Genomic DNA, 21,734 nt, shown 5'->3' with positions numbered 1-21,734 from the left:
CTTGTGGATGTAAGGGCTCCTTTTGCTTATCTTCCACAGTTCATCATTGAGGGAAGTCAGCCTGCTTTTTTAATAAAATCCAAGGTCATTTGGGTAGGGGTGGCACTGCCCACAGTAGGCTAGGCCCTCGCACGTCATCCATCAGTCAAAACATGACCCACAGATATGCCTACAGAGCGATCTGATGGGGCCTACTCCTCAATTGAGGTTTTGTCTTTGTTCTTGACTCTAGTTTGTGTCAAGCTGGCAAAAAAATAACCAGCACACTAGAGGTTACAACTTCATATGATGTCACTGCCTGGAAGACTCAGTTTGGTACAGAAAAGAAATGGTTAGATTATTTAAATATCCAAACGATCATAAAATGGCTAATAGCTATTAGATACAATGTGACCCTTCTCTCAGCTAGTTTTGTGTTCTAAGCTTAATTAGTATCTTTGCTTTTCATTCATTTAGTACTAAGTTTTCAAGTATTGATGCAGATACTTGAAGAAAATACAGATTACATTTCTTTTTTTATATGTAAGGTATATGAATAGAGTTAAATACTGTCCTCAGTAGAATTTTTTTAATAGTAAGCTTTAAATGTAAATAAAAGACCTTGTTCAAGGTTAGCTGCCTTTTCAAAGCCAGAAGTTGTATGCGTTATGTATATTCAGAAAATACTTTTGCTCTATAGAAGATTTCTAGTGCCATGCCATCTTGTATATATCAGCAGAAACTTTGCTCTGATAGCTTTGTAAGGACACATGTAAATACTTTGCTTTAGGCAGGAAGCTATCGTAGTTTCTACGCACATTCTTTACTTAGGTGCATAAATTTGAAAAATGAAGAGCAGAAATGTCAGAAAGTATATTGAATATATTGAATTATCAACCTTCTTGTACAGAGGTGCTAATACTTTTACCCCAGGGAATGAAATTAAGTAGAAACTCAACATTAACTGTGTTTCTTGACATTTTGGGGTATAATTTTGTAAGTGTAATATTGCTCCAGTCAAATTTTTTGGGGAAAGAACACTTTCGTACCAGTTTTCCTAAAGTATACTTTAATAGACACTGGTTTATCCCCTAGGCTACTGTGATTTGATTGGAGGTATTATAAAAATGTTGAGTCAAGGTTTATAATTTGTCTGATTATTTTGTAAGTGAGGAAATGGTCATTTAACTCTTTAATAAGAAATGTAGATGTTTTTAGTATGGCCAAGTTAATTTAATAAGTTTTATCACTACACTAATTATAATCTACCTGATTTTTTTCCTGTTTCTACATTTTACATCTTAAAAATTCGTATTGTTATAAGCCTCTTTATTGTTATTCTGATAAGAAGGTGGTTTTGTTCCTTTTTTGCTTATTTTTAATAGTGAACTTTGTTTTAGTTGTAAAAATGAGAAAAGAGTTTGGATGCTGAGAAAATTAATCAATGATATTGATGTAGTCATTCAATGTTTAAAGGAAGATTTGGCAGGCATTGGCTCATCACTTAGTTCAATAAATATTTACTGAATCTAATTATAAGTCTAAGGCAATGAAAAATGGTAAGGTAGAACAGGCTTTTTCTTTGTGAGCTGTTAAGGTGGGTTACTTTACATGTTCGTACAATCATATGGCTCTAAGATAACTTATGTGTTAGCAAAATCCCCTTTGCACTATAGGCCTACAGAAAAGTTCTCATGTAGTCTTGGGTAAGAAAGAATTAATGAAGGAAATGGCTATCTTAGATATCTAAGGAGTAGGTACATTTGTGAATGCTTTCTGAATTTCTAGTTGGTATCTCCTAGCGTAACCCTGACAGTTGATGAAACATACGGCACAGCATTTTTTTAAGTAAGCATTAGGCAGTTCTTTTTCATCAACTTGGTTTTCCCAAGAAGCAGAGGGTTTCTTGATAGGGTATCTCTGTGTAGTCCTAGCTACCCTGGAACTTGCTTTTTAGACTTTAATGCCGAGTGGTGGCATTAAAGATATACACTACCACTGCCTGGTTTTAATTTCCTATAGTCAGATACAAGGTCTTTTGGGTTTCTGTTCTGATTTCCATCTGGTTTCCTCTTCTTAACCTTATTCTTTCTTAGACAACTGCAGTAGGTTCAAAGCTAATTTCTGTGTCTGCTCAGTCTTTGTCATTCAATAATTCACAAAGCTGCTGGTTTGGGTTTTCAAAGTGCCAACCTGGTCATTACTAATTTCTCAGCCTACTTTCCTTTATAGTTTTCAGCAGATTGTATACTGTTTAATTGCTGGCTCTTGAATTTTTACTGGCATTTCCAGCTATCTCCTCATGGTTTTAAAATCTGAGGTGAGGCCTCTTTACCCCATGACTTAGAGTTTCTTGTAGTTCCCCCCTCCTATCACTGGCAGGTTTTATATATCCAGGTCAGTTGGTTTGCTTCAAGCTCACAATTAGACATTGTTCACCACAAGGACTGACCATGGCTGTTCTGCTCACTCTCTCTACAACCTAACATTTTGAGGGACCTATCTTAGGCACACTGTTACGTATCTATTCTGCAGTGGAAAATGACCACCAATCAAGGAACTGTCTCAGAGATAATGCCCACAGGCCCATCTAATGGAGGCATTTCTCATTTCTGTCTCCCTTGGAGACTTTAATTTTAAGTTGATAAAACCAAACCTGCACAATACACAAAAACTCTGCTTGGTGAAGACAAAGAAGTGCTTCATTCTAAAAGCTTTTAACTTGAAAAAATACTTAAATAAATACTTTATTAATGTTTGTGAATTTCATGCAGTTCATTTCAGTTATATTCACCTCACCCCTCCAATCTATTTCCACATCCTTATCTACTCACCTTTCCTGTTTTCCTTGCTTATTTTTAAGTGCATTGAGACCTAAGTATTGTTGACCAAATTCTCTTGTGTGTGGGTTCTAGTCCTGCCAGTTGACCTAGCAGTTGTTAGCTCCTTAAAGAAACTGTCTTTCACTCCCTCAGTAATGGTGAGTTGCTAATAGTTCCTCAGTGAGCAGTGAGACTTTGTGCCTACCTACTTGATCCATTTGGGATTTTGTTTGGCTGTCAATGTCTTTCACATGCTGTCCATAATCACTGTGAGTTTATTTGAGCAGTACTTTGTGTTTGGAAAATACAGCTTCACTGTAATTCTCTTTCACTACGGCTCTTGAAATTTTTCTGTCCCTTTTCCTCAGGGTCCTTAATCCTTATGGGGTTTGTGGGATACTGGTATTCCATTTCTGGAATCAGTTTTATCCTTACACTATGTGGATTCCCGGGATTGAACTCAGGTTATGAGGCTAGGAAGCAAATAAGCTCAGCCATTTTTCTGGCCTGGTTTTTAGTTGTTTGAGGAACTGCCCTTTCAAGTTTTGGAGTCTACACTGCTTTACATCCCCACAGCAACTTTTAAGGACTCCTTGTATCCTCCATATATGCTATAATTTATTGTTTGTTTTCTAGACAACAACCATCCTGCCATGAGTAAAGTAAAATCTCAAATTAGTTTGAATTTGCATTTCATTTCTCACTGAAGATATTAAATATGTTTTAAAATTATTTATTTGCCCTTTGTATTATTTTTTAAATGCTTCTTCACTGCTTTTCTCCATTTGTCAATTGGAAAATTTGATTTTGGTCTTCAGCTTTTGGCCTTGCTGATGGATTCTAGATATTAATCTCTTGTTGGATGTGCAAAGATTCTCTCACATTCTGTACATTGTCTCTTCCCTTAGCTGGTGGTTTTCATTACTGTGTACAAGACTGTTAATTTCATGCAGCTCCATTTGTTCTTGGGATTATTTCCTACTATTGCAGATATTCTCAATTGCTAACTTAGTGCTAAATGCTTTTTGTTTACATTTAAGTACTGTGGCGCCCACTGTGACACCAAGCAGCACAGCTGTGGAGCGGTGAATGAACGGGGCCATGAGATGGTCATTTGAGTTGGAATTTGGTAGTTGATGGTTTTTTGTAGTAACAGAATCTTGCCAAGCTGTGGCAACAGAGTATCTGATGTTCAGTTGGCTAAAGTTGAGTATGAGATAAAAACTATGCTAGAAAAGCTACTTTAGATATAAAAACTCAGATACTAGAGGGATATCCAGAGCTAGATGAAGGGCCAGAGTACAGAGAGGCTGAAACAGCCGCTTAGGAATATTTATAAAACACTCGTTTGGGAAATAAGCCAAGAAACAGAATGGTTTGTATCGTGTGCCATGTCTTGTGTAGAACCGAGGGGGAAATGAATACATGAGAGAAGGATGACACCGCTGGAGTAAAAGAGGTGGGTTGGGAGGAGTGTGTGGAATAATTAAAGTACATTTTAAGCATTATGAAAAATGATTAAAGAACCCCCATGTTTTGTATAATTAATATATGCTGAAACCAAATATAAAGCGATGCAGGTTAACCTATAAACTTAAATGCTATTTGTCAATAAGCTGCTTTGTTTGGCTTGACATTAGTATCTTTTTAGTTTAGTTTTCTAATATGATGATGTGTTTGATGTGGTCATGATGGAGTGGTTTGGGAGAAATGAAGGCGTTTGTACAATTATTTTTTTGACTATTCTAAAAATTAAATTTTTTTCACAGAATATAATTTGATTATTTGCATATTTTAAAACACTTAAAATTACATTCATCCATTCTTTCTTTCTTTCTTTTCTTCGTGTACTTGTGTGCCATGGCACACATGTGGAAGTCAGAAGATAACTGGTGGAAGTCATTTCCCCATATTCTTATCATTACAAAGAGGGTGAAAATGAGGATTTGTAGTCTGCAATTTACTTTTTTCACTTGAAAGGTAGAAATTAAAGTAACTTCTAACTCAAGGAATTTTGGTTAGGAAACCTAAAGATGAAAAAACTGGAATACTGCTCAGATATGGGGCCATGAAGCTGTGCTTCATGTTGCTTATTCCTGGGAACCTAAACTGTTCTAAGTTTATTGAAAAATTATTAAGCATTCTAAAAGCATCCATTATAGGAATTAGATGTGAGTCAGACTGTGAAAACAGGAACTTGTATTATTTTTTTCTTACGTTTTTTTTCTTTTGAATCTCAGATCTTTCACTTGATGCAGCTTCTTAACTGCCCTTTTCTGTTACTGGGAAAGTAAGAACTCCCCAATAAATGAAATGCAGGTAACAGCCTTTGGTAAGCTTAGTGGTAGTACTGGCTGCTTTCTTTCTCTTGAGTCTTCAGATAGAAAAGTGTTCAAGTTGAGGAAATGTCTCCACCATCCCAGCAGTATGACGTTTTCTTAAATAGCAACCAGTGAAGAAGGGCCCCAGCCCATTGTCAGTGATGTCATCTCTGGGCTGGGTAGACTTTGTCTTACAAGAAAGCAGGCTGAGCAAGCCAGTAAGTAATATCTCTCCTTAACCTCTGTGTCAGCAACTGCCTCAAGGATCCCACCATGTTTGAGTTCCTGTCCTTTCTCCAGTGATGCAAAGTGCTGTGGACTAAGCTGAATAAATCCTCTTTCCTCCCCAAGTTGCTTTTTGGTCGTGGTGTTTTGTTTCAGCAGTAGATACCCTACCTAAGACAGGTCCATACCATCCTACTCTTTTCCCAGTCATGCTCAGACTGTACTCATAGTCTGGAGGCACAAAGTAGTTGCATCGTTTTGTGATTTGCCGCATACTTGTTCTTGATTATCAGACAATACTCTTTAAATTCAGCTCCCTCAGGATAGGTTTTGAATCTTGATGATCACAAACTGAAACTATCTGAATGCAAGATTGGAACCTGTGATGAGTGGCTATATAAATTAAAAAACTCATTGGAACACCAGATTTTATTATTTCATCCCAGAAGGTATTGCACCAGGGACTTTGAAAAACTAATTTATCATTAATCTCTGTAAGATAGTGGGAGATGAGCAATAAGAAAAATAAACGAAACGGTTGCTGTGTTTATGGAATGAAGTTGCGAACCACTGAAACTATTAAAACAGAACATTTTTAAATCATATTGATGAGCTTCAGATACATTTCAACTGTCAGGTTCTGCAGATGGAGCTTGGCAGCACAGCCAATACAAGGCTTTGCTTTCTGTTGCGTTATTCAAAATAGCTATGATATTTAGGGACTTTTAAGAAAAATGCCAGGGTCATCGATAACTATGGGCCTGTTTGCTCCCTTTGGAATAGAAGGTCATGGTCTTCCATTTCAGGTTTTGTCTCTTTCCTTCTGAATAAATGATTTTGCAGGGCCCTGGAGAGACTTAGAGAAAGGCTTGTGGTCCCCTTGTCAGGAGTCTGCCACTCTTTTGATGAAACTGATTCAGAAGTGTTTTATTGACAGATCATTAGAGCCATATTTTCATATGAAGAATAATGCTTTTCATTTTCATCTCCCTCTCTTATTCCTTTTCAGTATGAAAAAGAATTTACTGACCACCAAGAAACCCAGGCTCAGTTGCAAAAAAAGGAGGCAAAGATTAATGAGCTTCAAGCAGAGTTACAAGCTTTTAAATCCCAGGTAAAATACCATCTCAAGTGAGTTTGAGTTTGAAATAATTTCAGGGAACAAAGGTCAGATAGATCTTCACAGTTGCAAAATGTGTAAATTTTACTTTTCCTTGTACTTTTCCAGTATTATCCATATGTATCTCTAGGCTGCTCTGTTTTTTTTTTTTTTTTTTTTTAAGATATTGTATTTCCCTTTTTTCCTCCTTTAGTCTTCAGGAATATCTAGGCTTTTCCTAATTAACTGGCTTCTGTATGCTTCACTTGGGTCTTCTAAAGTCACATGTTTCCTAAGTAATTAAGTGTAAAGGTTAAAAAAGTCTTTTACTCTTAGATTTGTCATCCATCACTAATCTTTATCCTACTGCAGGAAATTATTGCTCAAGCTATTTATTTTTCCAAACCATCAGCCTATGGGTTTCCTTGCCATGAAAGATAACCCCTAGCTGAATGAGAACATTTTCTGATAATTTTTCAATTTCCAAAAGTAAACAGATTTAAAACATGACAAAAAAGAGAAAATCTGGATTATGAGCAGATAGCTCCCGTGCACGCTGTACACATAAGCCATGAGATAGGAGGAAAATCATCTGCATGCGTTATATTGACCATAGATGCACATTCACAGTTACATTCTTTCATATATATACACACTCACATACATATATATACACACATACATATACACACATATTTATGTATATATGTGTATGTATATATATGTACATGTGAATGAATATATATATATATATATATATATATATATGCAATCATGAGCAATTATCAAGGACTTACATTTTTCTGTCATCCTAATTTATGGCTACATGGAATTAGGCTCAGGTATTATGTTTTCAGCACTACTGGCCATTTTGTTTTCTTTTGCATATGCAATGTTAGCTTTGTAAAAAAAATAAAAAATGTCTGGAAGATACTCTATAACACAGCTGCTTTTAAAAATTGAAGTCTTTTGTAAACAAGAAAACTCTTAGCTAGCCATGATGTTTTCTGTCTATGATCTTTTGCTGAGAGTTTTAGGCCAGCCTGTGCTACACAGTATGACTGAAAAAAGAATGATAATATTCTCATTTATTTTTATATTGCTTTAAGAAGTACCTTGTATCAGCAAAATTCTGTTCAAAATAAGACTCTCTTATATTAAATGAAACTGGCTTTCTTGTGTCTTTAAAGTTTTTGACTTAAAGTTAATAGCTGAAATATTTGACTTTTTTCTATCTTGGGCTGATATAAATTTCAGAAATTTGTTTAAAAATTTTTCCATTTGTAGGATTATATCTTGAAAATATGGCATTACAAAAATACATCCAAGATCTTTGGATAAGTTGTTGTTGCATTGTAGTTTTGATATAAAATGGGGCAGCAGATGCTGTAAAATTGAAACAAAGTAAGAATCTTCTACATTGTTTTAAATTTTACCCAGGGCCAATCTCTGTTCATGGCTATTGGAGGAGAACCTTGCTTTAGAGGTTTAAAATTACCATGCACATTCATTTTTAACACTCTAGGGTATTTGTTTTTATTTTCCTTTCCCTCTTCCCAACACTGTAACCTACTTATGTACTTTATGTATACACCTAGATACATGAGTATTTTTATAAATGCATATGGGTAACTTAGAATGTTAGTAATTTAAAGAACTTGTCATATTATAAAACTGATAACTCAGAAAGTGTCTTGCATCATTACAGTCCATTAACTGAACTCTGTTCTGTGAGACTGTGATAATCAAAATGAGAAGGAGATGCTGTGGTCTTTTTGCAGGTTCTGATCTGATTTTGTTTCCTCGTGACATTTGACTCTAAGAAGCTCCATTCTCCAAGAAATGAGTTACTGTCTTATGCCATGCTTCCGCCCCTTGCTTGCCTTTATCCTTGTTTTTATTTATTTATCCATTGCATTTGTTCAGTCATCATGTGTATTCATCACATCCTTTGAAGGATAAAACAGAACATAGTCTTTAGCTCATACAGCTTATATACTATCAAAGAGAGAATGATCAGTGTTCCTTTCCATAAATATCACAGCTTTGCTTAGAGCTTCAGAGAAGTATTGTATTTTACTAGGATCTGACTGAGTGGGCAAGACCAACTATCCTGTTAGTTCAAGTTGAAAAAGCAAGTAGGAGATGATAGAAATAAATGGAATGAGCAATGGAAAGATGATGTATATAAATAAATGTAAGTTTATTGGAAGGGGCTTGAGAGGGAGAAGAGAGGAGAAGCATGCACAGAAAGAAAGAAGAGAAAAGAGGAAGAGAGACACAGAAAGAAGAGACGGGAGGAAGGGGAGGGGTGAGGAAACAAAATGTTTGGATTACATAGTGAAGGACCTCTGGCAGAGAGGAAGTCCTGCCCCTAGGAAGAGGGCAGGATATGCCAGCCACACCCTGCAGCAGGAATGTCTAAAAGTAAATTGGAGAAGTCTTAGTAAACTAACATTCTGGGCAAGAGGAACAACTGATACTAGTATATTCTATGTAGTATGTGAGGTTGGCACAGACATAGAATTAAAAGAAAACCACTGAAAGGAGCCAAACAGTGATGTGCCTTGTAAGTCCTACTGGGAATTTTAGTTTCCCCTTCTAGCCCCTGATATGTATTTGGGCACTATTGAGAAGACTGGAGCAAAGGCAGGGGCATATATTGATTTTTTTCCCTGAATATTATTATTATGTGAAATAAATCTTAATTATGTTTTATTCCTACAGATGTATGTATGTGTATGTGTATATACGTAATATCAATCCATTCACTAGACTTGCTGCATTCTTTGAGAATATAATAATGTAATAATGCTTTACACTCATACACACACACACACACACAATAAAAGAGCTGTACAAGATTTTTCCATCTGCTGTATATTCTCTGCATACCCAAGTGGACTTGCTTCCTCACAAAGCTGCTGACTTTGTAGTCTTCTAGTCCCATGAACCCATTTCTAACACAGCTGCTTCATGATAGGGAAATTAAATTTTCTTGAGAATGAAAGCCATGGCTATATGTTCAGACTGGGAAAAGCACTTTTGAATTTCACAAGCAATTGCTAATTACTGGTGTTTTTATTTTAAGGTAATAACTTATTTTGAATAACATATATGTTTACTATTTGTGCACATGTCCTTATTAGTTCTCTTATTATTTTTGTCCCCTCCAGTTTGGTGCCTTGCCACCTGGTACAAAACTTCCTTTGCAGACTTTAGCAGAAGGTGAAACTGGCTCCTCAGCCCTTCCTTCAGCTCCACCAGCACTCTCTGAAGGAGTTCTGCCTCCTGCACCGCCACCCCCCTCCCCCTCCTCCCCCACTTCCAGGAATGGCAATGCCATTTGGTGGTCCAATACCACCACCACCTCCCCTGGGATTTCTTGGTGGGCAAAGCTCTCTTCCATTAAACCTACCATTTGGGTTGAAACCAAAGAAAGAATTTAAACCTGAAATCAGCATGAGAAGATTGAATTGGTTAAAGGTAAGAGTAGTGGGCGTAGACATACATTTCCCTAGATTAACACTTCAGTTTACATTTACTAATACATAGTTTCCAATGAGAACTCTACTAATGACAATGCTTGAAATTGCATATATATCATAGAAGCACATATATTTTATGTATTCATCATTATTTTATGGGAAGTGTTAAAGTCAAAATCCTTTGCTATAATCTAGTAGTTTCTGACTTGTAAATTTGGTTTGAGTTGATAATTCCATGGGATTTGATTTGCAAATAAATTAATAACTCACGTTTATTGCCTTAACTGTAAACATATGAAGTGCTTCTCAAAAATCCAAAATATTAGTGTTCTTAGTTACCTTTGCCTGTTGGAAACTCTTAGTGAGAGTACTGTCTGTTATCAGAGCGTGCCCATAAGCCATAGGCCTTCTTTCTAAAGGGTGGGCTCCTAATCACTGCAATGCGGGAGGCTGGGCTTGATGTTCACTGCATGGGTAACCTCATGCGCAGTGCAAATGAGTGTGACGAATAGCCAAGAAGCAGTGCTGTGAGGAAACAAATTAAAATATCCACAACCATTTGATCATGAAAACTGTTTTCTTCTCATAAGACTTTCATGCTTAATATTCTGCAGGATCTGTCTGTCATTGAGCAGACTTTGGGGATAAGTCTTAGGGCCATGACTTCACAAACATCTGCTCTAGCCCTGGGATGCTGGGTCCGTGTGCTGTGTTTGGACGAGGATGGGTGAAATGTCCAGCTGTTTATGCGTTGCTCGTCTCTGATTGTAGATTGGACCAAGTGAAATGTCTGAAAACTGCTTCTGGATAAAAGTCAATGAAAATAAGTATGAAAGTATGGATTTGCTTTGTAAACTTGAGAATACATTTTGTTACCAACAGAAAGGTATGTTGAATAGTTTGTTAATTTAATTTTGAAAATTTTAACATTAATACTTTATAATTCCCAGTCTGTAAATTACACTATGTTTCCCTTATGATCCACTTCCATCTACTTGTATGTACATAAATGATCTAATGAAATGTTTCTAAGCAAATTTCCTCACATGGTTGCTTAAATGAAGAGTTTTAAAGTGAAAATGCCGAATGTACACATTGATTCTTAGGTTTTATTTTATTGTATTTTTTTAATGTTCAGTTATTTTAAAGCTGTTCCATTGAGATCACTTAGACCTTCCCCTGAAAGGCATGCATTTTTGGAGACAATGTGAGGTGAAATCTCCTTTGGCGTTGGTGCGTAAGAATTGACTTATTAAATACATGTTGTTTACTAAGCACTGTGCATCATGTATAGCATTTAAACTAATCGTCACACCAATTTACAAACATTGGCTGAACCTTAAAAAATTCATTTGTATCCATTTAAATATTTTTAAAAATATAATTGTAAATTAGAAACTTTCTTTAAGAAATAACTGTAAATTATCAACTTTGTCTAACAAGCAATTATAGAATTACTAGGTATTTCTGAGCATGATTTGTCTTGAATAAAATATTGAAAATTCTGTATTGTAGTCTTTAAAAACAGCGAGGAATTTTTGACAAGCTCACCCAAGGAAAACTTGTGGAGTAAAGTAGGCCTTAATTTTACCTTTTGATTATGGTGAATCAAAATTTCCTTTGAATAAGATTAGTTTAGTCTTCAGGCAATCAAGGGAAATGTGTGTAGTTAAAATATGTATTTACATGTAAAATACTTTAGAATTTCAGATTCCATAGTCTGGAATTGATTAGTCTTCCCTTTGCCTTGCTCGTAGGAAAAAATGGTGGCACCTCACTGCTATGTACTTGAAGCTGCCTTCCAGCTACCTTCTTTTCCCCCCTCTTTACTCTGATTACTTTCTTAATTAATGAGGCTCAAAAGGGAAACTTGTTAGCATGTCTTTAATTTAGCTCTAGTGCTAGCCCTAAATGAAATAATTGGACCTTTAAAAATTCCTAAGTCATCTAACTTTAGCCTTGAGATTCAAGGTTGCAAGGCAAAAAATAGAGATGCACTTGCTAAGTCTAGTACTTGTTGAAAAGATGGTGTGCGATGATAATACCTCTCTTAGTTCTCTTTCTCCAGTCTGCTCCTGTCTCATTTTGGCTCGTTGGCATGGAATCTCTCTCTACTGAAGCTGACAGAGTGTTGAGCACATGTTTCTTCAGCTTGTTTTTTGTTTGTGTACTTAATCTTTTGACTGTGATTGGTATTTTTATAGTAAGCTGTTTTTAAAGCAATGATATTTTAATAGAAAAAACTGGGAAGCCCAAGGTCATGATCCTTAGCAATACCAACACTCCAGAATGGCAACCAGACATAAATGTGAAAGGACTGTTTCTATTATTATGATCTCAGGAACTCTTTCCTTGAGAGCATTGCATGAAGAGTCATATGTAGAATTCTTACAATTCTAGTATGTAAGCATTTTCATAAAAAAGGGCAGCCCCTCTTACTTTTGGAGAGAGACAGTGTGGACATTTACTGGGAATAATCCAAATGAAGAGATATGGATGTTCTGAAACTCATGTGTGAACGTGTTTGTGTCATGGACATGTTGCTGTTATTGCTATTTCTGGCCTATCTGCTGAGGCAGCATCTCTACAATGAGCCTATCTACAATGAGCCCAAAGTTGGTTATGCTTTATAATTTCTGAAGAATTCAGAGTTAATCCTGCCTCCTTGATATTCTTTTAGTCCAAGTTAAAAATCCCATTACATTTTCTGAGGTTCCTGTTTGTGTGCGATGTGTGTTTGGATAGAGGGACAACTGTGCATGGTTTTACCATTAGTTTTTATTTTAAGGAGTTGGAGTCTTCAATTAGTAAAGAATGTATGAAAAATATAGACAAATGTTGCGTCTCTGTCTTATTGCATCTTATTGTCTTATTGAATCTTTGCAATAAACACTTTGAGTATTCTCAGATTATAAAGATGGATGTTCAGTTCTGAGCATTAACTGGGGAAATAATAATTTTTTATATTTTCTAAGCTTGGGAAATACATAGTAAGAATAAAAGAGGTGAATCCAGTCAAATAGAATCTTGATTTTTTTTTTCAGAATGTTTTTGTTGTTGCCATTGGTATTTATTTACCTTCTTTACAATAGGCAAAGGTCTTGTTTTCTGGCATATTTTTGTTCAGGTTCCTAGGATTTGTAGTTCTCAACACTGTGATCCTGCTGAACTCCTGTGCATCCACTTGTGCAGCGGGGTTCTTTTCCTTCCTGTTTTCCTCTCCTTCTCCCTTTACCCATATTCACCCATTCCTTCTGTTTCTTCCCTTTTTTAAAAATTTCTTACTTTATTTATTTATTTTCTTATCTATCTATCTATCTATCTATCTATCTATCTATCTATCTATCTATCTATCTATCTTTGAGGAAGTATCTCACTGTATAGCTTTGTCTGGCCTGGAAGTCAGTCTGTGGATGAGGCTGTCCTCAAACTCACAGAAATTCCCCAGCCTGGCTCCAGAGTTCTGGGATTAAAGGCAAACACTACCACACCCAGCTGGGAGATTCTTTGTTATCTTTGTTTCATTTTTACTGTGTGTGTAAGCTGTTTAACTGATCATAAAGTAATACAGAACCATCTTTCCTCAGCTGACCATAGTCATAGCAAGATGTTTTTTGTAAGGTAATTTAGCACTCTTTCTCTTCACTCTTGTTAGCCATGTATGTATATATTATGTATGCACAAATGTATGTTTGATATGTGTGTGTATTATCTCTATTTTTCAATAAGATCTCAATTGTTTTTAAATTTAATCTTTCTTTTATATCACTCCTCTAGTAAGAAAGTGCCTTAGTCATACTTTAAAAATTATACATTACTGTCTAAGCCTTTCCTTTTGGAAATACAAACAGAAAATTTCCATGCTTTTCCTTTTCCTTGTTCTTCTTCTTCTCACTCTTACTGTTCAGCTTTCTCTCTCCTTTGGACCACCATTATTCTAATCAGCAAATGCTGCTGTATTTTGCATGTTCAGCCTTATCTTGGACATGTGGAAAAGTGAACTGAATAAATCAGACCTATTCCCATTATACATGTTGCTTTTGCAGTTTTAATAAATCTTAGGAAATTCAGCCAGGCTCTCAGCTGAAACTTATGAATGAAGAGTAGAACAAAACATGCTGATCTTGATTTAAGAAGAGCTGACATCATTTACTATCTTTGGCTTCTGTTAATACTTAAAAAGATTATAGAAACCACTGTTTATATATATCATATTTAATCACAATATTCATATTTTGAACATTTGGTACCATCAAAACAATGCTAATCACTCTCTCTGTTTTACAAGATTGGAAGCATCTGTTAATTTTTTGCAGGCTGTTGGAAAATGGATTAAAGTATCCTACCAGGTTATTGGTGTTGCGTTTGTCAACTAAAATTAATATTAATTACTTTCATTATTCACAAACTGTTAACTTAATAGGGATGAAAGGGCTTTCTGGAAGTATGTGAATAGTCTAATTTATTTGGACTGATTTATTATGAAAATCTGGTTTCACATTTGTTGGCTTTTTGAAGTAATCACATTTTGTAGCAGGTGTGTCATATTTTCCAGATATGGCTAATAAACTCGTTTATAAATAATTTTTCAACTGAATGGTCATGACAAATAGAAATAGGTCATGGATTTTGTACTTAAGAACAAATCAAGCTTAGTTATCTGATATTGTACTTCAGTGGACAAAGTGCTAGAGTAGAGAAAGTGACAAGCCCTGGATTATCACAGTGTCTTGGCTGTGTTCAAATGTCATATTGCATTCAAAACATGGCACGATGGGGTTGGCTACCCAGAGGCTATTTAAGCTGTGGGCTGGCTTTCTCCAGGGTCAGATGATTGTTCAAGGTTCCTGAATAAACTGCATTAAAAAAAAATAATAATTCTTTTTATACATGGAAGTGCATCAAATGTCCCTAACTACCAGAAAAGCCTACCTTAAGTTGAATGATCTAATTTATAACAGAAAAATATGGTTCTTAGGAATACATTCTAATAGAGGTAATTCCCAAATGGATGCAACCTAACTTACAAGGAATATGACAGACTAATTTAGGAAGGTTACCAAAAAGTAAGTTGTGAATGATATATTTCTCTCGGGTATATTACTCAGTTGTGTCCATGACTGAATCTCTCAAGATCTGAAGACATATGGAAATTATGAAATAGGTAATGAAGGTCTTGTTTCACTGTTAGAAAAATATCACATTATCAGTTACGGAGTTACTGGAGGTTTTGGCATTTATACTTAAAATGTCATAGAAATATGGGCCAGTGAGATGGCTCAGCAAATAGAGCGCTTGTTATGCAAACTTGATGACCTGTGGATCCTGTGGACAGAGATCTGACCCCCCCCCCATGTTGTCCTTTGACATTGTCTATTACAGTGTTCCATGTGCTTGCTCATGGCGCACAGCCACAGCCACAGCCACAGCCACCCTCACCCTCCACACCCCTAACCTCCTCCTTTTTTGTGGATGGCATCGCTTCAATATAAGAGATATGTTTCTGTCCACAGTGTTCTATGAAACACCTGCACAAGCAGGTGCAGCTTCCTTGCTGTGTCTGTGTATATAGCTTATTATTTTTGTCTGTTCTCTTTTTCTCATATTAGCATATAATGGCTTTAGTGCAGAGGACATGGCTGGAGTCATCTGTCTAATGGTGGGGGATGCTCCTTCTCCTTCTATATTCCACATCATACTTAGTATTCAGTTTTGGCAAAGATTTGTACTGGTGTGCTGGTAGACTTCATCTTGTTATCTTTCATCCTTTATTTCTTAGTTTTTTGTTTTGTGTTCTGTATTATTTGCCTAATTACTTATTTAATTTATTAATGAAATGAGACACTTAACATTTGCCCTCTAATTGCTTCATGTATTCTTTTCCTTTTTAGGTAATTACTCTTTGCCTTGTCTACATCTTATTTATAACTTGGGATTCCTAGTTAGATGTAGTTTACATTATTATTCTCCTAAAAATGTATATGAGGCCCATTCTTCCAGTTGCAGTATTTTAGTTCCCACCATCCTAGTAACCCATTGCCTGGCTTAGATGAGGACTACCTTAGTAATATCCTTCTTCCACCAGTGGAGAATGGGACAATAGTTGGGACAGCGTATACTCACAGGTATATGTGTGGGCCTCCTAGCTAACCACATTTCTTCTTAGGCATTCGATATCAAATAGTATATTAAATCCTGTTGAAGAACACAGACTTTCTGCAGTCAGTTAATGTATGTGTTTTATAACCTTGGAGTTAGCTTTTGATGTGATTGTGTGTTTGTCAGCCCAGCCTCTTTTCTCTCGAGGCTGAGTTTGAGCATATGAGTTCAAGCTTTATATGCTCTTTGTTTCCCAGCTCTCATGTATTTTGTGTATCTCAGTTGGGCACTAAGGCTAGAAACTTTTGACAGCACAGTTCTATCTTGTCTACGTGCATCCCTTGTTCTGAAGAGGTTTCAAAGGTACATACACCTTACTCCCAGAGTTCTTATCTTGTTGTATTTTCTCTAACCTTTCCTTCCATTATAAATATCTACCTCAGAGTATGTATCACATTGATACAGTGAGTTCACATGTAATTTTATTATATATTGGTATTATTTTAAATCCTTTGAAATCTTACTTAAATGCTTCAGTCATTCAAAATTAAGAGCAGTTTTCGTTCCAGAAGCTAGCTGATTATTTAATGAAGCCCCTTATTTAATACCTCAATAAATAGATGCATGTTTTATTTCATTTCTTCTGAAAAGAAAAGAGTGCAAATAATGGATCGCAGTAGAGTTTGTTGTTGTTTTTGTTTCTAATTTTCGTTTTTAAAGGGGATAGGGGTAAACTGGGACTAGACAGAGAGAATCTTAGATCAGGGTGCAAAGTGGATCAGATCAATTCCCAACTACTCTCCCCACTCAAAGAAGTCTTGTTACAGGCCTGCCATGGCCAGTCTTTATTTGTTCTGACATGGTAAGCCACATGGTGGGCCATGGCTGAAATGCCCTTGCCCTCCTCTGAGAAGCCAAGGAGGGTTCTAAGGGCCCATCAGCCTGGACTTTCCTGTGTACTTTTTGCCACAGACCAGAACATCTGAAAAGTACATTTCTGTGCCTGCCCTGCACACATACTACTTTATAAAATAAGCTTTTAGTTTTTACCTTTTAAAAGTCTTTAAATACCTATTGAAAAATACATTTTTTAGTACACATATGTAATGATAGTTGTTTGGGCTACCTCTGCTAACTCACAATTAACTTTGGTCTTTCATAGTACTGAAATGTATGTCCTTTTGACATGACTGAAATGTTATCTCTGCGGCATCATTTGCAGAAACTTAAGACAAGATACTTTGTGGTTCTATGGCTTGGTTTTCAGTGGTTATTTATCCATAGTGTGATATCACAGCTGGCTACAACCTTCCCGAGTGATTGAGGTACTGAGTTGTGGTATACAATGCATTACCAGTGCTTATAGCCCTGCAATTGAGACCCCTGAACATGACCTCCACAGCCTAGCTGTGCTCATGTGTAGGTGGTTCTCTGCATTGCCTGTGTGTTACAGTAGTAGTGGGAAGGCTTCCACGTGCTGACAGCTGAGTCTTTGGCAGGAGAGGGTGAAGAACTTTCCTTGCCTTTTTCTGATTGAGTACTTCTGCAAGAGGTGGACAGTAGTCAGGGCCTGAGTTGGTAATTAGTTATTGAAAACCATGTGAATTTTTTACATACTTCGGAAGGCCAACACATTATTTGTTTTGAGGTATTCCAACCAAATTTCAATTTTTCTAAAAGACATTTTCAGTACCCCTTTTACAACCCTATTTTTGAGATCTGGTCTGGCTTTGTTCTTCAGTTGTCTTTGAACTTATGAGCTCCTGAGATCTTTCTGGTTCAGCCTCTTGTGTAGCTAAGATGACAGGTGTGTCTCTCTGGGACAGGCTCCCACCTCTGTTCTTGAGTCTTAATGCTTACTGCATGTATTACTAAAAGCACATAGAAAATCTGAACAAAACATGAAATTCTTTCATTAGAAAAAAATGATATAATTCTCTTGATGTGTTTTGAAAAATTTACATGTTTACTTATTGACATTATTTTATTTCTTCTCCAAAACAATTCTGTGAAAGAAACAAGATACATGTCATGTACATTTTATATATAGGCAAAAGTTACGCTTTGAAGAGAAGTTCATCTGAAAGAAGCAGGGACTGAACGGAATACAGATCTGAGTGTGAGGCCACTGCTCTCTCTGCTCTGCCACGCCGCTTCTCTGATTAAAAGAAATCCTATTATGTTTTATTTAAAGTGCTCCTCTTTGATTTAAAATAATTTTCCTCTCATCTCCTGCCACCTTACCACTGCCCCACAGCGGTTCACCCTCATCCCACGATTTATATTAAAGGCTTTAAAACTTGGCATTTTTTATTAAGACCATCTTTCATCATTTGGCACCTCTATTCACGTCTGTAAGTATTTGAGCTGTAAATACCAACCATCATGCTGTGGTGTGGACAGGAGACACAGGGGCTCTGGAGTCCACCCTCCAAGTGCATAACCCTGGCTTTTACAGCTATAGTGTTTTCCTCTGTCAAATGGGGGACATAATACCCGTCTTATGCTGTTATTGTGAGGTTGATAGCATGCATATTGTAAAGCAACTTTTGCAGTGCCCAGCTCATTGTGTTGCTAAAAAAAAAAAAAAAAAACCTAAGTTTTGATTTTTCCTGGTAAAGTTCTGTTTATTATCTCTGACTTTTCTACAATGTAACTTTCTTTATGTCATTGCACTAATAAAGATATCATTCCTTTAAAGATTCATATTTTCTTTTTGTCAATTAGAATAAGAGTTCTTTTCTAAAACATTTTAAGACACATTTAAAATGTGTCCCACTTTCATTTTAATTCATTAATTGATGGAGACTTAGGTTGTTTTCATTTGTTAGCTCTTGTGAATGTTAAGTTTGATTCATACAGGCGTGTATATATCCCTTTCACATGCTGATTTTATTTTCTTTGTATGGTCTCATGTCAGGGAGAATGCAGCATCATCTGGTTCTTTCCTGTTTGAGTACCTCCCACATTATATTTCCTATAAAGACTGTAGTAATTCACAAGTCTCTTACCATTTGCTATCTTATGTGTTTTGGGCATGGATTTGGTTTGCACATCTTTAGCAATAACGCTAAACATTTTTCTTATACCTATAGAGTACCTGCATGCATTATTTAAAGAAATGTCTGTTCGGGAATATTTGCCTCCCACTTTAATTGGGTAATGTGGTTTTATTTTGTCTTTGAATTTGGGCTTTTCTTATATATTTTGGGTATTAAGTTCTTGTCATCAATAGTCTTGCTAGAATTTTCTCTTGGTCTTTAGGCTGGTTAATATGCTGGTTGTTTCTTATTCTGAGATAATTATTTTCTTTTGTGTGTGGAACCTTTGAGTTTGATATAATTTCATGTAATATATTTTTTTGCTTATGTTTCCTATACTTCAGGATCTTGGGTAAAATTAAAACAAAAGAAAACCTTTCCCTTTCCAATATTTGGAAGCATTTCTGTTTTCTCTAGTTATTTCATCATTTCAGGCCTTTTAATTAAGTCTTTAATCTTTTGAGAATTGATTTTCACATAATTTGTAAGATATAGTGGCATTCCATTTTTTTTCCACATCATTTATTTGGAAGAGGCTGGCCTTTCTCCATTCAGGGCATGTTCTTAGCATTTTTGTTCCAAAGTTGTTGGTTCTTGATCTGTGGACTTCCTACTAATCACTCTCTTCTGTTCCATGGGCTGGTTTAACTTTTGTGCCAGCAGTTCTGTGACAGTCTAATTAATGTATGTTTAACTACAATCTTGCTTTCAGTGAAGTTTTCTAAAACACAAACTACCCTATGAACTGGCCTGTCTAATAGCCACTTTTGAAAATGTCTTGACTGGGCTGTCTTGTGAGCTTTACAAAAGAATGATTGAAAAAAAAAAAAAAAAAAAAAAGAATGATTGATCTGCCTGTGTCTCTCTCAGTTTTGCGTTTCTGGTCTACTGCTTTTTTCTGGGGTGGGGTGGGGGTTGAAACAGGGTTTCTCTGTGTAATAGCCCTACCTGTCCTGGACTCATATAAACCAGGCTGGCCTCAAACTCATAGAGATCTGCCTGCCTCTGCCTCCCTGGTGCTAGGATTAAAGGTGTGTGCCACCACGCCCTGCTATTAGCAACTTTCTTGAGGGAGGAATTTGTTGAATCAGGAATGAATTTAATGATACATTTTCTTTCCTGGATGTTTCTTTCTTTGTTTGTTTATGCAATCCTCTGTCATGGATTTAAGGCTTAAGAATTTTTATAGTGCTTTAAAATTAAGAGCTAATTTTTTTTTCCAATGCTGCTTTTCTTTTTTTCTGGTTTAGTTTAGGATGTTAACAGCTTCAGAATGATTTTGAAATAAAAAAAAAAAGCACTTTTAGTCATTTATAAAACCTTATTGGGTCTTTTAAATAATTATTTTTGACAGGTATGTGCATTTTCAAAGAGGAAGGAGCATGGTGTGGATGGCTTAATGTAATTAAGTAGCCAGGATGCACAAAGCATGGGCAATCCTCAGTTGGTAGGCAAGTGTGGGTGCCAAGTAGAGCTTAGAGTCTGGATTTTCCCAGAGTTTGCAGGAAGCGTGATAATTGTTAATGTCCGTAGCTTCTGAGCGCTGGCAGTAGGCCCTGAGCAGGGATAATACTTCAGGAGTAGAATACTCCACTGCTCGCCCTTCCTCAAGCTGTTATGGTTTAAGCTAATAGAAATTAATTGGACTAGTTTTAAGAACTTACTGACTTCCTACTGTTCTTGGCATATCTTATAATTCTTAGTTGGATGTTGATTTCTTCAACTGTTAGCATATTAAGTGAAAGGACAAGTATATGTTTGTAGCCTAATTGCAGATATGTGTCAGTATTTCTACTCCGACATGAGCTTGTCTGATCACTTTAAGGATTTTAAATATCTTCAAGTAGAAAGTATGTATATCAGAATATGACTTAGTAGCCCCTAAACTTGGATTGGAAGGTGCTTGTGATTTTGCTTGCTGTGGTCATGCCATGTATACTAATCGTTTTTGGTTAACTAAAGAAGAAGTTTGCCTGCAGAGAACAAAAACCAGAATCCTGATGTTGGTGTTCCCAGTGTTGCTTAATCTGATATCCCAGTGATAATCATGTGTTGGCTTTTTGTCCATTTTCTTTGCTTTCTTCTTAGTTTAGTTATATAGCAAGCAAAAATAGGTGGAAAAATTATGCTCACAAAGGAATGCTTTACTTCCTTTCTATTACATTGGTCATTAATTTCCATGGATGTAGCTACCTAAAACTGTGCTTTTCAGTTTTCACAAGCCACCCACATTTCTTGGCAAGGACTCCTGTTTTCCATTGTCAAAAGCCAGTGGCAGCAGGCCCTTCTCTTATATCTCCTTTGCCTGACTGGTTCTGACCCTGTCCAAGAAAAGTTTCTAAGGGAATCGTGATTAAATCAGCCCACTTCAATGCTCCAGGTTCCTTATCCTATTCCAGAATTTTTAACAATACCCATATCCCCCATTTTTTCCCCCCGTCTGGTAAAATATTCAGTCATTTTAGGAACAGGATATGATATCTTCAGAAAATGAGTTTTAGCATTAGGGCAATGTTATGCCATGTGACAAGGTTCTTGGCTGGGTTAATACCATTTAGTTGCCATTATGTTAGTTCCTTGTACTGTCACTTGGGATTCATTCCCATCATAGCAGTGACATTCAGGGACCTGGGACTCTGTGATGCAATTCTTTAGCCATT

At 36.2% G+C, this 21,734-nt stretch overlaps 1 protein-coding gene across 1 annotated transcript in view; it reads left to right on the top strand.

Moving 5' to 3' along the window:
• Positions 1-21,734, top strand: part of Diaph3 (diaphanous related formin 3) — a 485,489-nt gene that overhangs the window by 163,806 nt on the left and 299,949 nt on the right. Inside the window, 4 exon segments of the mRNA XM_060391498.1 lie at positions 6,357-6,461; positions 9,623-9,748; positions 9,750-9,932; positions 10,706-10,820. Coding sequence (XP_060247481.1) covers positions 6,357-6,461; positions 9,623-9,748; positions 9,750-9,932; positions 10,706-10,820 — 529 coding nt within the window.

This window comes from Meriones unguiculatus, chromosome 9, assembly GCF_030254825.1.
Source record: "Meriones unguiculatus strain TT.TT164.6M chromosome 9, Bangor_MerUng_6.1, whole genome shotgun sequence".
NCBI classification, from domain to species: domain Eukaryota; kingdom Metazoa; phylum Chordata; class Mammalia; order Rodentia; family Muridae; genus Meriones; species Meriones unguiculatus.
The sequence above is the reverse complement of the archived record's forward strand: the minus strand, read 5'-3'. Positions and strand labels throughout refer to the sequence as shown.